At 43.3% G+C, this 22,156-nt stretch overlaps 1 protein-coding gene across 1 annotated transcript; it reads right to left on the minus strand.

Annotated features, from left to right (window-relative positions):
- Positions 1-38: 38 nt before the first annotated feature.
- LOC148542912 (TOG array regulator of axonemal microtubules protein 1-like) lies at positions 39-19,145 on the minus strand. The gene is made up of 11 exons (XM_088460547.1): positions 19,077-19,145; positions 18,161-18,267; positions 16,168-16,279; positions 14,863-14,969; positions 13,158-13,269; positions 12,205-12,297; positions 10,494-10,629; positions 6,282-6,387; positions 1,197-1,432; positions 888-1,046; positions 39-241 (listed from the first exon to the last, which is right to left on the minus strand). The coding sequence occupies exons 2-11, from the start codon at positions 18,227-18,229 to the stop codon at positions 121-123; spliced, it is 1,251 nt and encodes a 416-aa protein (XP_088316673.1). The 5' UTR covers positions 18,230-18,267; positions 19,077-19,145; the 3' UTR covers positions 39-120.
- Between the last annotated feature and the right edge of the window lie 3,011 nt (positions 19,146-22,156).

Below are 22,156 nucleotides of genomic sequence, written 5' to 3' on the forward strand. Positions count from 1 at the left end.
AGTGCTTGATGTAGAAGTAACTAACAAAAAGTCCTGTGTGCCCATTACTCCACCTATGCACTTGTAACAAACCTATACTTACCAAAACAACACATTAAACCACAAGTTATAGAAAAAAATCTACATATGTTTTATTATATTCTTTATGTATGGCAAATCTTTGCTGGGGACATAGGTTTGCAGAGAGTTCTCAAAATCCGGGTGGGATTTAAGGTGGTGCAACATCTTTCTGCCATAGAACCTACAACAGAAAAACGTGTAAATATGCAATAAGCCATTCTGAGACCAGGGATGTAACCTGATATACAGTAAGCATATGAAGGCTCAGGCCTGGACCATCACCTACAGACAATAAATCCTTTATGATATTTTCCTTTACATTTGCTCCTTATTCTCGTGTACATTATGCAGCGGGGGCTAAGGGCTGCCCTCTATGACTGTGTAACCGGCAAACACTGCCCTGTCATACATTAGGCTAAATAAGGGAGATTGGATAATTATAACTACTCTATAACATCTCTGAGCAGTCCCATCCCAGCACTGGCTGTGCTCAATGTTCTCTACATTAGCCCATCAGGATGAGCGTGTAACATGAATGAGCATGCCAGAATGAATGAGTCTATCAGCCCAACAAAGAGATCCTGAAAACATGGGTTCCTGTGTTATCGAGTGGAGGGGGAGTAGGAGAAAGAGTGAGAGAGATACGGGGGAGAGAGAATGGGACGGCATACAGCTGAAACCAAAGCTTCCAAGGTGAAATACGAGAGGCGGAATCTCTCTTGTTGAACCTTGTGAGAATGATTTGTAGAACTGATCACATCACCACAGAGCATGGGCTGCATAATATCAGTTATTTCCCTTTCCCGGGAGTAGAGCCGACTACTCACCTGGTGTCCTGAGAGCCATCCTGAGCACACCTAGCTATTGCAGGTACAGCTCTCTCCGTGATGGTCTTTGGTCCGGATAAGACACGCTTTTGTCCCATTCTCTCCACCAGATGACAGAAATGTTTGGCTGCGCAACTCCGGATGGCAGCGTTCAAATGGCTACAGATAGAACATGAACAGATATCAGCACCAACATGACAAATGACCAAGTACTAAATATAGAAAATAAAATGAGTAATTCTGAATAATATAATCTAGATGTAGACTATAAAGTGACTATAAAGTGCTAATCACAACGTGTAACATTACCTGAGTCCTCCATTTATGAGGGCTGTGAGAGACCTGACAGATGTTACATTGTCCACCATGGCCTGTAGTGCACGGTCCACCTCCTCCCGTATAAACAAGTTGGAATCGTCTGCCCTGGAGAGCAGGACACGTGCACAATGCTCCACCTCTCTATCCATGGCCTTCCCCAGCTGTATGAACAGGTCAGCTACACAGCCAATGGCAGCCCGGGACACTTGGGAGCACAGGTTCTTCACCTACAATGTATAAAATAGAAGGTGTTACTACAGAACATACACATGGAATATACAGTATGCTCCGCAACCACACTTACATTCAGCTCTGCATAAACCCCCAAATATCAAACGAGAATTTTATATTTTTATATAATACACCAAACAATGCTGTAATAAATAAATGTAATCTATGTATATATATATATATATATATATATATATAGACAACGTGGTGTGTAACATAACCGCCTAACTGTATCAAATGAATTAGTGATATAGTAACATGTGCAGTATTAAAGAAAAAAATCAACACTACTTATCTGGTAGTGAAAGCTTCGGTCACATGACCACCATGGGAATAAATAATATCTAGAAGAAAGAAAAAATTCAACATAGTGTATACTGTTTTCAGTGATTCATAAATATTGCTGGACACAGCTTCATTAGGAACATATCAGTCCCAAAAAAACATCCACTTCACAATATATGAAGATTAAAAGACTTTTATTTACACAGAAAACAGGCAATGGCTAAAAAACAAACGTACAAGATGTATGACAAAAAAAGGCTTATCTGTCCATAAAATGGTACTCAGGTACTGTAGCTCCAACGCGTTTCGTCTATCAGACTTCATCAAGGGGATAGCAATAATGAGCTGGAGGCTGTATTTATACCTATACCTCTCAATTATAGAGAAATACCAATTAGGGTGCTTAATGATGATGTCACATCCTGAGAAAAAATTCTAAATAAAATAAATACCTTTAATCTATCAGTACACTGCATAGAATTAGTATGGGGATGAAAATCGCTATCTAAACTAACTTACCTAAACATATGCCAACTATTAAAAAGGTTAGAGGCTCTAAAAACTATCTAGCGCTACTGTGGAATGCAAATGGCCGTCATATCCGGCAAGCCAGACATTGCTGGAACGCATCGTCATATGACGTCACTACCGGATCGACGTCACTTCCGGAAAAGCGCTATTGTATAGAACCTCAGATTCCTTATAGAACAAAGCACAAAGACTTGTTAAAAAACAACATCTCTGTTTCTATACATAAATAAAACAAGTCCCAGTGTAAAGTAGTCTCTATTTGTTTCTTTATAAAGAGACGTGGCCATTTTCTTGGAGATCCATATACACCAATGCGCGCTACCATTTTGGGATAGATCAGGACCAAGTCTTTCACTAACAGCGCTTTCAGTGATAGCAGCCATTTTCTTCAAGACCAAATTGCACCATTCTGCATATCCATTCTTAAAGATGAGTAGAACCTGGTCTTTTGTTCCACACACTTAGATGTTTTAGAGAACTCCGATATTACGTTACAACATCTTAAATCACAGCAGATGTGTGTTTTCAACTATAGAAATGAGGAAAACCATAATTAGACTTCAAAATAGAATTATATAAATAATTAAAAAATAATTTAAAGTGGCATGTGCACGAAATCTATTTAATACAGAATTTCTTATTTAAAGTGACAGGTGCACAGAAACCATTAATCACAGAACCTCTTATTTAAAGTGTCAAGTGCAAGAGATCCATTAATGCAGAGCATCTAATTAAAACAACAAAGTACACAAAGTGTATCCCCTTGATGAAGTCTGATAGACGAAACGCGTTGGTACTACAGTACCTGAGTACCATTTTATGGACAGATAAGCCTTTTTTTGTCATACATCTTGTACGTTTGTTTTTTAGCCATTGTCTGTTTTCGGTGTAATTAAATGTCTTTTAATCTTCATATATTGTGAAGTGGATGTTTTTTTGGGACTGATATGTTCCTAATGAAGCTGTGTCCAGCAATATTTATGAATCACTGAAAACAGTATACACTATGTTGAATTTTTTCTTTCTTCTACATATTATTTATTCCCATGGTGGTCATGTGACCGAAGCTTTCACTACCAGATAAGTGGTGTCGATTTTTTTCTTTAATACTGCACGTGTTACTATATCACTAATTAATCTGATACAGTTAGGCGCTTATGTTACACTCCACGTTGTCTATTTCGTTCTTTAATGTGTACACCAGCACATGTTTGTACTGTGTAATTAGCAGCCACTCATTTATTCACATGAGAAGTATCACTTATGTTTATCAATTATTATACACTTTTTGATTTATTATTTTTTATTTGAGCGCCACCACACTTATTTATATATATATATATATATATATATATATGTTCTTGAAAAGCAGGCAGCACTCCTCGGATTTAATAATGAGACTTAAAGAAACTTAGGACCTCATTCAGAGCCGGTCGCACAGAGCGTGCGGTCGGTCTGAATGAGGGGAGGACCTCTTGAATTTTCAAGACGTCCTCCTTTGCGGTGGTAAGGCTGTGGGTTAACACCCACAGCCTTACGACCGCCTAAGGTGATGGTCGCGATGGTCAAGACCATCGCGACCATCGGGGCTTACGACGAGACCCTAGGGTAGGGTCTCCCTTGTCGTAACTCCCGGAGAGCTTTCGGCTCTGTCTGAGCCGGAAGCTCTCCACTGACATCACTAGTGATGTCAGTGGGGCCGCCCCCAAACGGTAGGCGTTCCCATGGGAACGCCCCCGTTTGGGCTGCCACCCCCCCGGCCCGCCTTCCAAACGGGGCGAGCTGTCAATCAACATCAACAGCTCGCCCCCTTTGGATCGAGACCCGCTACGACCGGCGCTGTCGGTCGTAGCGGGTCTCACGCATGCGCACGACGGCGCTGGCGCCATCGTGCGCATGCTCTGTGGAGGGCCATCGACCCGGTCCGAGCGCATCGGCGCTAACGACCGGGTCTGAATGACCCCCTTAGTTACTGCTAAAGAAAAAGTGCTAGTAACAATTTACATAGTTTGATAAAACATACATCTTATATATAAAAATTAATTGGTCTGTTTGTCTGTCCAGTTATGCATTCGGACACCCATGCACCGATTGGGATGAAACTAGAGATGAGCGGGTCCAGTTCTCCGGAAACCGGACCCACCCAAATTTCGGGGATCCAAAACACATAGTAGTAGTAGTGGACATATAATATTCATCATTCTCCGTTCATGTCATGTCTTGAGTGTTTGTATGTTTATTGAGACATTATATGTATGGTTTTTTAATTCATTGCATGCAGTGAAGTACTGATTTAAGCTTAATAAATTACCAATTGGTATCTTTTATTTCAACCATCCATCTGTAATTGTTTTATACTTTAGCACTGGTTTCTTTATTTTTTGTATTTTCGTATATATCACTGTGACTGACAACCCCTTCACCAGCAGCTCTTGTGATAGTGCGTCATCATTCTTTATTTTATATATATATATATATATATATATATGCACTCCCCCAGCAAATACAGCAATCTAGTTGATTTCCAATGTCGGATCTATCAAGGTGAAAGTGGCCAGTCGGTTATGTAGCTACTGATTTTGAGCAATACGGGATTACTTAAAACGGCAAAGTATTTATTTCATCAACAGTAAATAATCAGTGCTGCTTTGTGCCTGCAACTTGTCTACCCATTCGTAAATGCAACCATACCTACCCAACATATAACAAATGAGTGCAGAGATTGGGCTGAGGTCAGCATATCTTAGCTGGGTGGAGGAACAATAACATCCTTGTCACATTAGGTTCAATACATATTATTCCGACTGGGGCATGGCCACACCCCCAGTAATGGCAACGCCCCCTAATCAAAAAAGGGTTGTGCTGGATGTCTTGGCAGCCCTGCTTGTAACCTTCCCCTCCCACACGCAGACCTTGTAAAATGGAGATTTTAATTGAAGAACAAAAATGGTTCTATTTTGTCTTATATTAAATGGGACGTAGTCGGCGTGTCAACAGTCACAATCCCGACGTTCACTATCGGCCGCAGGATCCCGACGGGACAAAATGCAGACAACTTCAAATGGTAAGTATTAGGGTTAGACAGCAGGAAGGGAGGGTTAGGCTGCGACAAGGGAGGATTAGGGTTACGAAGGGGAGGGTTTGGTTTAGGCTGCGGGGGGAGTGGCTGTTAAGGCTAGGCTGTGGGAGGGGTGGGTTAGGGTTGGGGTTAGGTTTATCCCTAGAATACTTACTGAAAATTGCTGTCATTTTCACAGTTGGGATTCTACTGCCGGCATACTGACCATCGGTATTCTTACTGTCAGGATGCCGTACCAAACCCTTTTATACTGTTCATCATGCAACTTTATGACAATTCTGATGGTATCAGGATATATAATAATAGGCATCATGGTTTTGCCTGTTATTATACTGATGAGCAGTCTGACTATAAACTAAGGGGGAGATGTATTAACGGCAACATCGCCGTTGCGGTACATCCCCCCCGACTTCGCGTACATACCGCGGTTCATTACCGCGGTATGTACCAAGGATTTCGCAAAGGACAGCTCTCTCGATGAGAGCTGTCCTTTGCGATGCTGCCAGGTAGAAGGACTTCCGGGTTGAACACCCAGAAGTCCTTCTGCGCATGCGCAGAAGGCCGCGGGCCGCGGGGGCTCATGGGAGGGATCCGATCGGATCCCTCCCAGCCCCGGGCATCGCGCTAAAAAGCCCATAGGCTTCTATTGGGTAACGCCACCTGAAGGTGGCGTTACCTAGCGACGTGAAGCAGAGGAATGCAGCACATTCTGCTGCTTAATACATACGGGGAATGCGGTAAAACCCCCGAAAACTGCATTTTCGGGGGTTTTACCGCATTTTGCCGTTAATACATCTCCCCCTAAGTCTTATTCATGGAGTAGATCTAGGAGAGCGATGGACAATGAGACCCAGAAGGATGTAATGTAGTTGTGTTACAAATACTGTAGCAAACACTAAGGACCTCACACAACTGTTAGTCCTCCAAATATATATGTAGAATATATTTACCTCTTTTGTCAGCACAACGCTGAGGGCGTGAAGTCTCTCCAGGACAACTGTGGGATGGGACTTGGACAGTGACCTCACCAGATTGATGCCCTTAATCTTTTTCTCCCTGAAAACAATTAAACAGCAGATCCTGAGAAGTCCTGGTCACAGGTCATTGTGCAGTGTTATGGTATTTCTCATGTTAACACCAGGCAGCATAGTACAGTTGCAGCCCCTGGCAAAGGCACCTGCGGAGCACCTACAGTATACGGCCCTTGTGTTATTGGGCCTGATTCAGATATGGGAATAGAGCAAGATATAGCAAGTAACTGTGCATCCTGGCAAAACCATGCTGCACTGCAGGTCGGGCAGATGTAAATTGTGCCAAGAATTTGAGATTTGGGAGGGCTCTGTCCAAACTGATATTTAAATAGCAGTGTAAAAATAAATCTGTCCAGCATTTGTGAAAAATCTAAAAAGGATCTTATATACTGCGCATAGTGGTATAGAGTAATCACAATCAAAATGTAACATATATTAGTGTTTGCTTTCTATTAGAATACAGGAGGCTTGTATATAATGAGCAAAAATAGTTTTATTCACATAAGTACCTAAATAGTGTAAAATCAAAAAATAAAATCACAATTAATATAGTAGCATACTTCATAAAAGGACAGTATTGATCTTAATATACCGAAATGGCCATATAGAACTGAGGCCCTGATTCAGAGCCAGACGCTCTGACCAGAGCGCTCGCTCTGAATCAGGGCCGTCCTAGTTAAATTTGGAGCGGCCTTTTGGACGCTCGCATAGCTGTGGGTTACCACCCACAGTTTATGCAAGCGTCCATGATGACAAGACCATTGCAACCATCGGGCTTGCGACGAGACCCTGCGGTAGGGTCTCGCTGACGCAAGCCCTGGAGTGATTTTGGCTCTATCAGAGCCAAAATCACTCCCACTGACATCACTAGTGATGTCAGTGGGGCCGGACCCAGACGGTAGGCGTTCCCATGGGAATGCCTCCATCTGGCAGCCACGCCCCCGGCACGCCCACCAAAGGGGGCGTGCTGTCACTCACCATCGACAGCACGCCCCCTTTGGTGCGAGACCCAGAGCGACAGCTTGGCTGTCGCTATCCGAGTCTCGCGCATGCGCACGACGGAGCTCCCTCCATCATGCGCATGCGCAATTGGGTACCATCGACCCGCTTGCGAGCGTCCTGCGCTCGCGAGCGGGTCTGAATGAGACCCTGAGAGCGAATGGATCATTTAAAATGCATACAGAGTTGTTAAATCAACACTCCTGTGTGGAAATAGTCAGTGTTCCCAGCTCATTAAGTGCTGGGAACACTGACATACCCCTTTTCCACCAAAATTCCGGGTCTGACCCGGAGTTGGAACAGGGTTCCTATCCGGATCAGACCCGGAATTTAACCGGCGCTGACTCAGGATATTCCCGAGTCGGCGCCGCTCACAACGCAGTCGGGTCTGCATAGACCCGGCTTTTCCGGCGTGAAAGTGGACGCTTGGAGATGACGTCATCTCCAAGCGCCACTGAAGCCGGACCAAACGGCCGGCTTGCGGCGCACTACAGGTCATCAAGACCCGGAGCGCGCCGTACACACAGCAGGGTTTCACGGGTTACTCCCGTCTTAAACCCTGCTAGTTACCTGGGTTGGATTGCCGGGCGATCCAACCCTCACCCCTTTTAAACCAAGGAGCTGCCCGGGTTAACCCTTCAATAACCCGGGTTTTAGCTTCGGTGTAAAAGGGGTATAAATGAGCTGGGAACACTGACTATTTCCACACAGGAGTGTTGATTTAACAGCTCTATATGCATTTTAAATGATGCATTCACTCTCAATTCTAATATGTTACATTTTGATTGTGATTACTCTATACCACTATGCGCAGTATATAAGATCCTTTTTAGTTTTTTCTGTATACCCCTAGGTCCTAACTAGACCTCTTACTTGCAGCTGGTGATATTTAATTATACTATTAATCTAACATCAGCGCCAGGAAGTGTAGTGGTTTTTCAGTACAGCATTAAATCTATTCCAGCATTTGTGGACTACATGCAGAAGCAGCCAGTATTTACCCGCAAAAAAAAAATATTTGCACCCCTTGCAATGCTACATGGTTTGTCCAGGTAAACAGTTACTTGCTATACATGACTCTATTCCTAAATCTGAATCGGGCCCATTGCTAAGTGACAGACAAATAATTATTCAATGTAAACAAATATTAAAATAAAATAATAAGAGCTGAATTTGGTGGAAAGCCATCTCCATCCAGCTTTCTCACATACAGTACATAACTCCACCAACAGGTCATGTTTTAAGTATTTTCTTCACCATGTGCATGTGAATTAGTGGATTATTACAGCTGGATCTGAAAACCTCAGTCTTGGGTGGAATTGTATAATCATACTTATCTACTCTCCTGGAAGGCGTGGGAGACTCCCGATTTTTCGGGTAGTCCCCCAGGACCCCTAGGAGAGTGGGTGAGGAGATAATTTGAGGTCTTTAGGGAGGGGTGGGGCTAAAATGATGTGAATCAACAAGCCCCATCCCCAAATTGGTCAGCCTCATTTCGTCTCTGGGCCTTTCAGAGAGGAAAATGCAAAAGTAGGAAAGTATATAATATATGACAAAATCTGGGAAGGAGCAGCCAGGTCGGCATAGCTGGGGGCAGTGGCCAGCATAGGTGGGCATGGCCGGACATATTACCCGGCATTTGCAGACGGAGCGGGGTGCATGGTTGAGATTACTAGCCTTGTGACGCAGGATGCAAGGTCATGATGACGTGATTCAGAGTGAATCACATCATCAGAGTAGTTGGAAGCCACCAGGAGGTTTATCAACTTTTCCAGGGGGTCGGGTACAGCACCCGGTTTTCGAGAGACTCACGTCCGAATCGCGAGGGTAGGCAAGTGTGCCCTAACAGTTCCACTGAGAAACACAGGATTTCCTGGTTGGACTGCAGAGGCATCGGTGTGTCTGAAGAGAGCACAAAATGTGTCACTTCCTTAGTTTCACTTTCTTTATTTGGGGGGGAATTCTCCTTTGATCCATTTGCCTACTTCAGCAAGTATCCCACCATCTCCCACCAAGAGAAATTCTCGGAATATTATCTAAGGGGACCGGAAATGAGAATCCCTGTTCTAGATGACTATGGGGCCTATTTATCAAATAATATTTGTGGATATACCAGCATATATTAAGTATCCCCCAAATGTATGTACAGGGGAACGCAGCAGACATCGGAGTCCTCTGTCTCAGATCAGAAAAGCAGCCTCCATAGGTTTTCTATAGGGTGCTTAATTGCTGAATTTACCAGCAAACTGCAAATGTGCAGTAGCGCTGCCGGCCCCAGAAACTGAAAGTAAAGTGATCGCTAATGCGATAATTTCTTATTGCCATTATAAGCAGTGATATGAAATAATTATCAGGTCTAAACCCCACTAATTAATAAATGGGCCCCTATGTATGTATTTATTTAATTACTGTTCATTGCAAAGGATTGTTGTATACTCTTTAATTACAACTCTGCTTTTTTATATTTATTTTTAATTATTCAATTTATTATACATTTTTCTTTACATTGTATAGTTCAGAGTTCCCAGAAATACAGGCACAGTAGAGTTGTCAGTACAGAAATTATGTGCTATCTGACACTAAAGCCGGGTACACACAGAGGATCGGACGACATATCGGGCACATCGGCCTGTGCGTACCGGTTATGTCGCTGATGATGCACGCTCCCACGTGTTGTCAGCTACATCGCCCATCGGACCTGCATTGTCAGCGGGGGCCATGCTGCCAAATGCCGCAAAACCCACGCTGTTGCTCCGTTGCTGCCAGCATCGCCAATGTGTATGCACTTGCCGATGCCAGAACCCCCGCTAGGTCCTGCTGCACTCGACGTCGGTGCTGGGTACTCATCGCTAAGTGTGTACCCAGCATAATTTATAATCACAGAATTGGACTGACACTAAGGGGTAAATTTACTAAGATGGGAGTTCTATTAAGAAGTGTTGTTGCCCATAGCAACCAATCAGATTCTACTTCTCATTTATCTAGCACCTTCTAGAAGATAATGCCTGGAATCTGATTGGTTGCTATGGGCAGAACTCCCATCTTAGTAAATTTACCCCCAGGTAATAGAATAGCATAAAATAAAGAAGGCAACAAGCAGCAACACTGACCCTTCCCCTGTCCCTCGCTTACCAGTCGTTGCTGGAAAGCATATTAAATGCATCATTGAGAGATGGGTCCGGTCTGGGCACCTCTCTAGGCATAGATTGGCGAGTGACCTCTATGCAATGACGAGCAGACAATTGGACTTTGTTGGAGCTTTTTGGTGCTAAGAACAATACATAAAACAGGTCAGAGAATGCAGGGTCAGTGCTCACAAGCAGCAGTTACATGTACATGTACAGTTATCTGTAGGAAGATGGGCTATGCTGTCAGGTCTCACAGGAGGCCTCTCTCTTACCCAGATAGCTCAGGTGCTTATTAGAAAACCATGTAATACCTACCGTGAGATTCATCCTCTGCTATGCAGAGAATTGCAGGAGATGTCAGCTCACAAAGCTTTCAGTTACTCAGTGACATCATGTTTGCAGGCATCTAAGTAGGTAAAGTTGCTGTACTTAGATGTGTGATAAATATTATTATATACAACAATCACAGCAGGGAGGCTGTGTCATCATGTCCCTCGTCCCATGCACATCACTGGGGAAGGGGGCCTGCTCTACTCTCCCCCAGCCATGTGATCCTCCCTATTGGCTAGAATTACACGGGCACTCATATTGTTATACTGTGACTGGATGTTCTCACAAAAGAAGTCAGAATATAATTATTGCAAATTCACTGTTTCTGCAGTTTTTATCTGAGGAGTTTTTTTTAGACTTGATACTCTATTTAGGGGTGGTGGCATAATATCTAGTATCTAATATGTAGTCTCACAGCAAAAGGGCCATATGGAGGGGTGAGCAACCAGTTCCGCCACCCAGGGAGTGCAGGGGCGATGGGGCACTAGTGCTACCGAGTGGCACTTTTGTAGTCTGGCAAGGAACTTGGCAGCACATCCTTACGATGTGACCAGCTGCTTGCTCCTGTCACATGTAAGGGGGTCAGGGTAAATACGTATGTAGTCAACTGAAAGCATTTGCCCACTGACCGTATTAATATTATTATTATTATTATTATTATTATAGAATATGTACTCCACACTATGTGCAAGTGGTAACACTGTACATCAGAGGTTCCCAAACGCGGTCCTCAAGGCTCCCCAACAGTTCATGTTTTAGAGATATCCATGATTAAGCACAGGTAATTAAATCAAATTGACTGAGGTACTAATTAAATCACCTGTGCTCAACCATGGATATCTCTAAAACTGAACTGTTGGGGAGCCTTGAGGGCCGTGATTGGAAACCTCTGTTGTACATCATAGATCTTTAAATGTTCATAAAAAAATAAAACCAGCATTGGGTATTCCGCGGGAGGATATGCTTGGAGAAAATAATATTTGCTGCCCATAGCTCTGTTATGGTGAGGCTCACTGACTTTCTGCTAAGCCATTTAATTCAGAGTAGACCAGAGTTTCCCAAACTCTGCCATTACAGTCCTGTTTTTAGGGATATCTCTGCTTGAGTCCAGATGGTTAAATCAAATTGACTGAGGTACTCATTAACTCATCTGTGCTCAAGCATGGATATTCTTAAAACCTAGACTGTAATGGCGGAGATTGGGATACTCTAGTGTAGACAATAAAAACAAATACAGTATGTTACTGGCTGGTACCACAATTAGATAATAAATGTATGGAGGGGCAGAGTGGATTACCCCTGGAATAAATCTCAACACAAAATATAGGATTTAAAAAAAAAATTGTTTTCAAAGGGCAGAAGTCGAAAATGTTTCAAAAACATACGGTCTTTCGTCATATTAGCCTTTGGAGTTGTAGGTTTGGACCACTTAATTTCTGTCTGTCCTGATGGTCTTAGTCGTACTGGGTTATATATCTCTGCAGATGTAATACATACAGGGAATTGGCAAATGTCTCATGTATTTTATATATAATAAATGAAAAATAATTACATAAAAAAGTGGAAAAAGTAAATAAACACAGATTGTAAGGAACCCCACTATTGTTGGTATATGGAGTGTGCTACTGCGCCTCCGCCATGATGCTCCACTACATGAAGCATCTGATCCTTTAACAAGATGGCTGCCATTCTTTAGTTTGCACATGCACGACTCCATCTTAACTCACTGCTTTTGAACACTACTGTGCTCCTGTCTACATACATGACAGGATGGTCCACTGTATGCCCTTCTCCATCAGTGCTGCCTGTATACATAACTGTGAGTACGGCTGTACTGAAATTGTGCACTACAATAATTACAAGCTCCTGGTTAAGTCTCTCCGACTGGAGTGCCTACCAAACTGCTGGTGTCTACTCTTTAATAACCGTGTATAGCACAAAATAGCATAAACATATCAACAATTATGACCTAGATCTTTGGGCGAATGTTTGGGTACCAAAGTCCCTGTAGCTTCTGAATATATACAAAATGGTGGTGGAACATATGACATTCTGGGAACCAATGGCGGAACATACAACATTCTGGGAACCAATGGCGGAACATACAACATTCTGAGATCTACGCAAGCTTAGGGTAGATCAGGGCTGTACAACTCGCAGATGCTGCCTTCCACACCTCTGCGGACCAACATTCTCTGACAGCCTCCATAAACACTATTGTATGTGTTTATCTTATTAAACATTATTTGGTCTGCAAGCACACACATGAGACCCACTAACCAGGCAGCACTGGGCTATATAAATGGTGCCCGGAAACAGAAGAAAAAAAACTATTTACCAGACAATGTAGGCAAAGTCTCCAGTTGGATGTTATAATAAGGAGAATTCATGTCCTCAACATCTGGGATTCTTCCAGTACTTTTACGGGGAACATTAGGAATTGTGGGCAGCTGCAAACAGTAACATACAGAACCCAGCATAATAAGTAACATACAATATAATAATAAAAACACACACAGTATAATAGATGATGAAGTGAAGAGCAGCTCAATAGAACAATAGAAACTAATATGTAATAATATAATACAGGGATGAAGAAATATATATATATATATATATAACTGTATATAACTGTATATTATATATACTACCTGAAGTTCCTGGCATCACCCAGGTTTAAATCTTCAGGTTATTAAGTTATATTATGTGATATTGTCCAAATCCATCTAGTGGAAGGCCCAGAACAGACTCCCTGGGTCAAAGTTCCGTCAAGCCTCCCTGGGTCAAAGTTCTGCCCAGCGTACACCAACAGGAGGTCTGACCGGGAATTCAACCACCTAATATGTCTTCTGGGGGGTTGCGTATGGGATCCTGGTGGCCGGGATGCCGACGGCCAGAATACCAACAGCAGCATCCCGACAGTCAGAATCCTGATACTTTAGGTAAGTATTCTACCACTAACCCTTACCCCTAACCCTCCCTCCCTGGTGCCTGAACCTAACCTCCCCCTAGTGTCTAAACCTAAACTCCCCTTCCCCGCACTCTACACCTAACCCCCCCCCTAACCCCTGATACTTACCTTCAGGGTGACGGTGGTATAGATTCTGGAGCCAGGATCCCGACGCTGTTGGGATTCCGGCACCGGTATTTTTACAGTCTGCATCCCGCATACCTGTGTGCTGACTATATCCCCTTATGTTACCACTCTATGAAGTTTTTGTCCAAATCCATCCAGTGGAAGGCTCAGAACAGGCTCCTGGGTAAAGGTTCTGCCCAACCTACACCAAGGGAGGTCAGACCGGGACCCTAACCCCCTAAAACCTGGCAAACTCATCAATTTCAACTAAATGTATTGTCATTTAATAATTACTACTGTAAGTCATTTACATACATTGTAAAGTGTCATGTGCACTGTTTGAGTATTTTACACTACAGAACTTAAATTCTTATTAGCATTTGATTTTGTATTTGGTATAGGTGACTCTCTAGACAGATAGGTAGATAGGTAGATAGATAGATAGATAGATAGATAGATAGATAGATAGATAGATATTACTTTCTAACTAACAGATATATACTTAGTGATTTTCTAATGTTACCTGAATTCTGACCCCTGGAGTAGCAGATGGGCATTTATTTAATATGTTTTTGATGCAACATAAAAAGTAAAATATAGTAAAAAAACATGGCTCACAAATGATGTATATGAACTTTTTGCTGTGACTTGTAAATAAGTTTTGTGGTCAGCACCCCATAAACATATCATTGCATACTTGTCTACCCTCCCAGGACTTGCGGGAGGCTCCCGATATCTCAGGTAACACACCGCTCCCCCGGGAAAGCAGGCACTTCTCCCGAATATTACCCACTTCCTAGTGAAGTTGGTAGAATGGGGAAAATTGTTGAATAACAGTTAAACAAATAGTTTTTATCCCATGGTGGATATAATAGAGATAATTGCAAATATAAAATTTTCTAAATGAACTGACAATAGCACAAAATCCAGTAGAGGCTGAGGAAAACATGAATTCATCACCACTCACCTGGTCACAGGTCTGAGTGCCTGGAAAGCTAAGCTTAGCCTTTGGAGGCTCAGGTTTGGACCACTTCATTTCTGTCTGTCCTGATGGTCGTACTGGGTTATATATCTCTGCAGATATAATATACACAGGGAATTGACAAACACACATGTATTTTACATATAATAAATGAAAAATAAATACATAAAAAAATGGAAAAGAAAATAAACACAGATTTTAAGGAAACCACACTATTTTTGGCAGTGACATGCGGTGAGGTAAATGGCTGAGGAGGCTTTGGCTAGTATCAGCGTAGATTTACAGATACATATATGAACCCGAGGGGTCATGTGGGCATTATACAAAGGTGCAGCAGTATATAGTGCTGGAAATTTGGTGTATTTTGACCAGGGATGTGCGGAAAAGGTAGATAGGGGAGGCAGTGCCTCACCTGCCATACAGTTTTTACTCCAGAGTTTTGACTGTATAAATGATTAGAATAATATAAAGAAGGTAATATAAATATTTTCTTACATGTATTTTTAGAATTTTTATGGTAAAAACACTGGAGTATACCTAAGTATGACAGGAAAGGCTCTGCCTCACCTCACTGCACATCACTAATTGTTGGTACATATAGAGTGTGCTACTGCGCGTCCTCCATGATGCTCCATTACATGAAACCATTTTGACTCACTGCGTTTGAGCACCACAGTAGTACAGTCCTTTACTACTTAGCTCTGTGGGGGACCCTGCTAAATCCTGTGCTCCTGCCTACATACATGACCAGATGGTACATTGCATGCTCTGCTCCATCACCGCTGCCTGTATACATAACAGTGAGTACGGCTGTACTGAAACTGCACTACAATAATTACAAGCTCCTGATTAAGTCTGTCCAGCTGGAGTGTCTACCAAACCATTGGTGTCTACTATTTATTAATCGTGTACAGCACAAAAAATAGTATACACATATCAACAATTATGACCTAGATCTTTGGGCGAATGTTTGGGTACCAAAGTCCCTGTAGCTTCTGAATATATACAAAAGGATGGTGGAACATGCAACATTCTGGGAGCCACCGGCGGAACATACAACATTCTGGGATCTACACAAGCTTAGTGTAAATCAGGGCTATACAACTGGCAGATGCTGCCTTCCACACCTCTGCAGACCAACGTTCTCTGACAGCCTCCATAAACTCTATTGTATAGTTTTGTCTTATTAAATAGCTTTTGGCCTGCGAGCACACACATGAGACCCACTACCCAGGCCGCAATGGGCTATATAAATGGTGCCCAGAGACAGAAGAATAAAAATGTATTTACCAGATGATGTAATCAAACTCTCCATCTGGATGTTAAAATAGGCAGAATTCCGGCCTTCAGCAACTGGGCTTCTTCCAGTACATTTATGGGGAACATTAGGAAAAGCAGGCAGCTGCAAGCAAAGAAACATACAGGACCCAGCGTAATAAGTGATCAGAACAAACAATATTATAACAACATATACAGTATAACAGAGATGAGTAACAGTACACAGATATAGTAATATGAAATAATATAACACAGGGATTAACACACTCATATCAGAAAAGGTGCACATTAACCCATAAAGCAATACATATACAAATTCCAAAAGGCTAACCTGCTCCTCTGCTGATTATTATGTACCCAAGAGTCGCCGCAATTGAATTCTGTGTATATATATATATATATATATATATATATATATATATACAGAATTCAATTGCGGCGACACTCAGGTATATATATATATATACTAGCTGAAGTACCCGGCGTGATGTTGTTCAAATCCATCCAGTGGAAAGCCCAGAAAAGGCTCCCTGGATCAAAGTTCTGACTCCTAGAATAACAGATGGGCATTTTTTTTGTTTTTTTGATGCAAAATAAAAGTAAATTTTGTAAAAACATGGCTCACAAATGATGTGTTTGGACTTTTTGCTGTTCTGAACAGTCTGACTTGTAAATAAGTATTGTAGTCAGCACCATCATAAGCTGAATACAACTTTCAGCCAGCAGGGAGGCTGCTCTGGCAGAAGAATGGTTTCGGGCTGACATATACATTGTGTTGTCAGTCAGCTAGTCCCAGGACAGAAATTGTTGAATAAAAGTTAAACAAATAGTTTGTATCCCATTGTGAATATAATAGAGATAATTGCAAAGGTAACATTTTCTAAATAAATTAACAATAGCACAAACTCCAGTAGAGCTGAGGGAATGACGTTAATCAGCCATTTAAGTAGGCACAATAAAAGATACACCTACTATTAATCTGATCCTCAGTTACTGTAGTAATAATCAGGGCCGCCATCAGGGGGGGAATGCCGGGACTGGAGTCCCAGGTCTGGACACTGGCAGAACGGGGGGGGCCCGCACCCGCTCCTACCCCCAATGCACAGCCCACACTTAGAATATTGATCATCCAGAATACCACCAACCCACCAATGACGGCCAGCGACCCGCGATCAACGATCCCGGATTCCTAAGTAACCTGGTCGATATCACCCTGGTTGGCCTGCATGCACAGTCGATGTACCCGCGCATCTCTGGTCATTTGGGGGTTGGAAGGCACAAAAAAAATAACGATCTGAACGTTAACAATATGAACAATATCGTTATCGTTCATATCGTAAAATTTTATCATACCGTGTGTACGAACCATAAGCGAGGGAAGGGGAAAGGGGGCCCATGGGCCTGCCTATTTGTCAGTCCCGGGCCACACAATTTCTAATAGCAGCCCTGTTAACAATTGAACCAGAAATGTAGTTTTATGCCACGTGTGTATCTGTAATGTTATCACTCATTAATTCCACAAAATTGATAAATAATGATGTCCCTTTTTACTGATTAAAGCTGAGGGCAGTGTGACCTGGCACTGAGTTACTAAGTGACTACTGCATTCATAGATGCTCATATACCATACTTGCCTACTCTCCCGGGACTGTCAGGAGCCTACTGAAAATTGGGTGCCACTTTCCGCAAGAGTAGGCAAGTCCCCCGCATTGTTCACTGGCCCCCCGTGACTCCCCACACCTGCATGTGAAAGTGGGCGGCTCGTGGGGGAGGGATAACTCGATCGTGCGGACACGCCCCCGCTCTGCCCACTTAAGCCGCCACCACCCTCCCTGTTGCATTACTATGGTACATTACTATAGTGCCATCAGCCAATGCTCTACAGTCGTTACAGCCACTATTTATCATATATCTATGTGTTGAGATCCTGCCCAGGTCACAGCAATATTGTTGTGAGGAATAAATAAAACCAATAGGGGAAAAACATGAAATCATCACGACTAACCTGGTCACAGGTCTGAGTGCCTGGAAAGCTGAGCTTAGCCTTCGGAGGCGCAGGTTTTGACCACTTCATTTCTGTCTGTCCTGATGGTCGTACTGGGTTATATATCTCTGCAGATGTAATATATACAGGGAATTGACAAACACACATGTATTTTACATTTAATAAATTAAAATTAAATACATTAAAAAAGTGGAAAAAGTAAAAAAACACAGATTGTAAGTAAACCACACTATTGTTGGTACATAAGGAGTGTGCTACTTTACCACCTCTATGATGCTCCACTACATGAATCATCTGAACCTTTACAAAGATGGCTGCAATTCTTTAGTCTGCACATGCGCAAAAACATTTTGACTCACTGCATTTGAGCACCACAGTAGTACACAGTCGTTTACTACTTAGCTCTGTGGGGGACCCTGCTAAATCCTGTGTTCCTGCCTACATACATGACTGGATGGTCCGCTGTGTCACGGTCAGGGTATTTCAGCATGGCGCTAGGCGAGTGTTACCTGTGAGGTCATTGTGGCGCGGGCTGTCTGGTGGCGGAGCTGGTGTCTGGCGGGGGGCTTTGGCTGCGCGCGTTGTTGTGCGGGCCTGTTGTCACTCTGCGCTGGTAAGGCCTGGCGGCGTCTCCGTTCCATTTGGCATGGGCGCCGCCATCTTACCTTCTGGCCATGTGATGCGGCTGGCCAATCCTGGTGAGTCACATGTTCCCTCCGGCCAGTAACAGCACGGCATGGGGTATTTAGGAAGGGTCAGTGCCTTCCTTCTTTGCCAGTGCAACGTGTATCTCAGCCTAGCTGAGAGGGAGTTCTCTGTGCTTTCCTGTTCCTGTGAATTCGCTGTCTGCCAGTCTGCCTGTCAGCTCCTAGCTCCCACTGGACTACCCCGCTTCCTCCATCACCCTTGCCCATACCTGAGTGCCTGAGCCTGCTGACATCCTGCGCTTCAGTTCACTACCTGCAAACCTGGCTTGTTTATTTTCAGTTCACTATCTGCAAACCTGGCTTGATTATTTTCAGTTTCACTACCTGCACACCTGGACAGCTCTAATTGTTTCTACTTGGACATTAACCCTTTTGCTCCCACCACAGAACTCTTGTGCACATTTATATATTCCTGGACTTTTATTTACTGCCACATTATATGTCTACTCAAGCACTTATTAAAGATCCTAGTTTTATTTTCAAATCTGCTTCTGTGATCGCTCCTGCTACCACCCCGGGTCCACAAACAACCCAGAACATCACAGTTTGCACTGGCCCCATGGAGCCGGCCATGGATCAGGAGTCAGGAGTGGATTTGTTTCGGTGCATTTCTGGTCGTTTAGAAAATCTGGAAAACATGCAGCATCAGATGGCTCAATTTTTGCAAGAGATGTCCAAGCGACAGGATAGTTTGCAAACTTCCTTTTCTACCCCTGAAGAACCAGCATCTACATCCGCATCAGCGTCTGGGAATACAGGAGGCAGATCATCTCCCCGCTTACATCTTCCTTTACCAAATAAATTTGACGGCAATCCTAAACTCTGCCGAGGATTCCTAAATCAGTGTGACATACATTTTACCCTGCAGCCTGACAACTTTCCAACTGCAAGAACTAAAGTGGCTTATATAGTCTCTCTGTTATCCGGCCAGGCCTTGGAATGGGCTTCCCCACTCTGGGAGCGCTCAGATCCACTGCTGGATAATTACGCAGGCTTTGTGTTATCCTTCAGGAGGATTTTCGATGAACCTGGGCGTACTGTATCAGCATCATCAAACATCATGACACTGAGACAAGGGATCCGTCCTGTCAGTCAATATGCCGTGCAATTTCAAATTTTAGCATCAGAGCTCAAATGGAATGAGGAAGCCCTCACCTCGGCCTTCTGGCATGGGTTGTCAGACCGACTAAAGGATGATCTAGTCACTCCAGAGCTTCCTACTAATCTGAACGACATGATTTCATTGTGTATCAAAGTTGACCTACGCTTCAGGGAACGTCAGGCTGAAAAAAACAGAACTGACCGGCAAAGGTCATTTACCCCCTCCATTTCTACCCGTCCCATTCCTTCTCCTACTGAAGAGGAGCCTATGCAGGTGAATCATACACACCTCTCCAAAGAAGAACGTCAGAGAAGGATGCAAAAGAACCTCTGTCTGTACTGCGGAGAGTCTGGTCACCTGCTGATCTCCTGCCCCCGTAAACCGGGAAATGCCAAATCCTAACTGACCCTGGAGACATCAAGTTAGGAGTTATGAACCCGTCTCCAAAAATTAAAGATTTCACGATTACCCTAGCCTTGGATCTTAAACCCAAACCTGTCTTTGCTACTGCTTTAATCGACTCAGGAGCAGCCTGAAATTTCATAACGTCTAGTTTCATAGATAAATTTCAGATACCTTGTTTGTCTCTCAACCATGCTATCTCTCTGACCTCGATAGACGGACGCCCTCTGACTAACGGGATAGTCACCAAAGAGACTCAACCTGTATTGGTCCGAATTGGGGCACTTCATTCTGAGTCCTTAAAATTCCTGGTGATATCAGAGGCCTCTCAAGAAATTGTTCTTGGTCTACCCTGTTTACGTAAACATAATCCCAGGATTGATTGGAGTTCTATGCAGATTCTGTCATGGGGTATGGACTGTCAGAAATCCTGTCTTCCAAAAATTCGACCTGTGAGAAAGACAGTTTCATTAGTGTCTTCTGCCATTCCCAAGGAATATCAGATGTTCGCCGATGTTTTCTCTGAACAACAAGCAAATATCTTACCCCCTCATAGGGAATGGGACTGTCCAATTGAATTGATACCTGATAAGATGCCACCTTGTGGTCGTACCTATCCTCTGTCCTTGCCTGAGACTCAAGCCATGACCGAGTACATCCGGGACAACCTGGCAAAGGGGTTCATCCGCCCCTCTACTTCACCTGCCGGAGCTGGGTTTTTCTTCGTTGGCAAGAAGGACGGTGGTCTAAGACCATGTATCGATTATCGAGGCCTTAATGACATTACTGCAAAAAATCGATACCCTCTTCCCCTGATTACTGAGTTGTTTGATAGGGTCAAGGGCTCTGTCATTTTTTCTAAATTAGATCTAAGAGGGGCTTACAACCTCATTCGTATCCGAGCTGGCGATGAATGGAAGACCGCTTTTAATACCAGAGATGCACATTTCGAGTATTTAGTAATGCCTTTTGGATTGTGCAACGCCCCTGCTGTCTTTCAGAGTTTCGTTAATGAGATTTTCCGGGATCTGTTATATGTTTCGGTTGTTGTCTATCTGGATGACATACTTATTTTTTCACCCTCTGTGGCTAAACATCAAGAACATGTTAAAGAAGTTCTGACCCGTTTGAGAGAAAACCACCTTTACTGCAAACTGGAGAAGTGCGTCTTTGGAGTGCCCAGTGTACCTTTTCTCGGCTATGTAATATCTGGCTCCAGTTTAGAAATGGACCCCAAGAAGGTACAAGCAATTCTGGATTGGACCCGACCTCAGACACTGAAGGCCATCCAGAGATTGTTGGGCTTCGCCAATTATTATAGACGCTTCATTAAGGGATTTTCTACACTGCTGGCTCCCATTACAGCCTTGACCCGCAAAGGTGCTAATTCTGCCCAATGGTCACCTGAGGCAGAGTCTGCCTTTCATCTTCTAAAACAGGCCTTTATCTCAGCACCAGTTCTTTGACAACCAGATCTGGACAGGCCTTTTTTGTTGGAAGTGGACGCATCATCTGAAGCTGTGGGAGCAGTCTTGTCTCAACGTTATGAGGACAACCGAGTCCATCCGTGTGGGTTCTTTTCTAAAAAATTCTCACCTGCCGAAAGGAACTACACCATAGGTGAGCAAGAACTTCTAGCTGTAAAGTTGGCGTTGAAGGAATGGAGATATTTGCTAGAAGGCTCCAAGTTTCCATTTACTGTATTTACGGACCATAGAAATCTCCTATTTCTCAAAAACCTCCAATGTGTGAGTCCTCGTTTGGCCCGCTGGGCAATATTCTTTG

Source organism: Taudactylus pleione, unplaced genomic scaffold (genome assembly GCF_031769625.1).
Source record: "Taudactylus pleione unplaced genomic scaffold, aTauple2 ptg000007l, whole genome shotgun sequence".
NCBI lineage: Eukaryota > Metazoa > Chordata > Amphibia > Anura > Myobatrachidae > Taudactylus > Taudactylus pleione.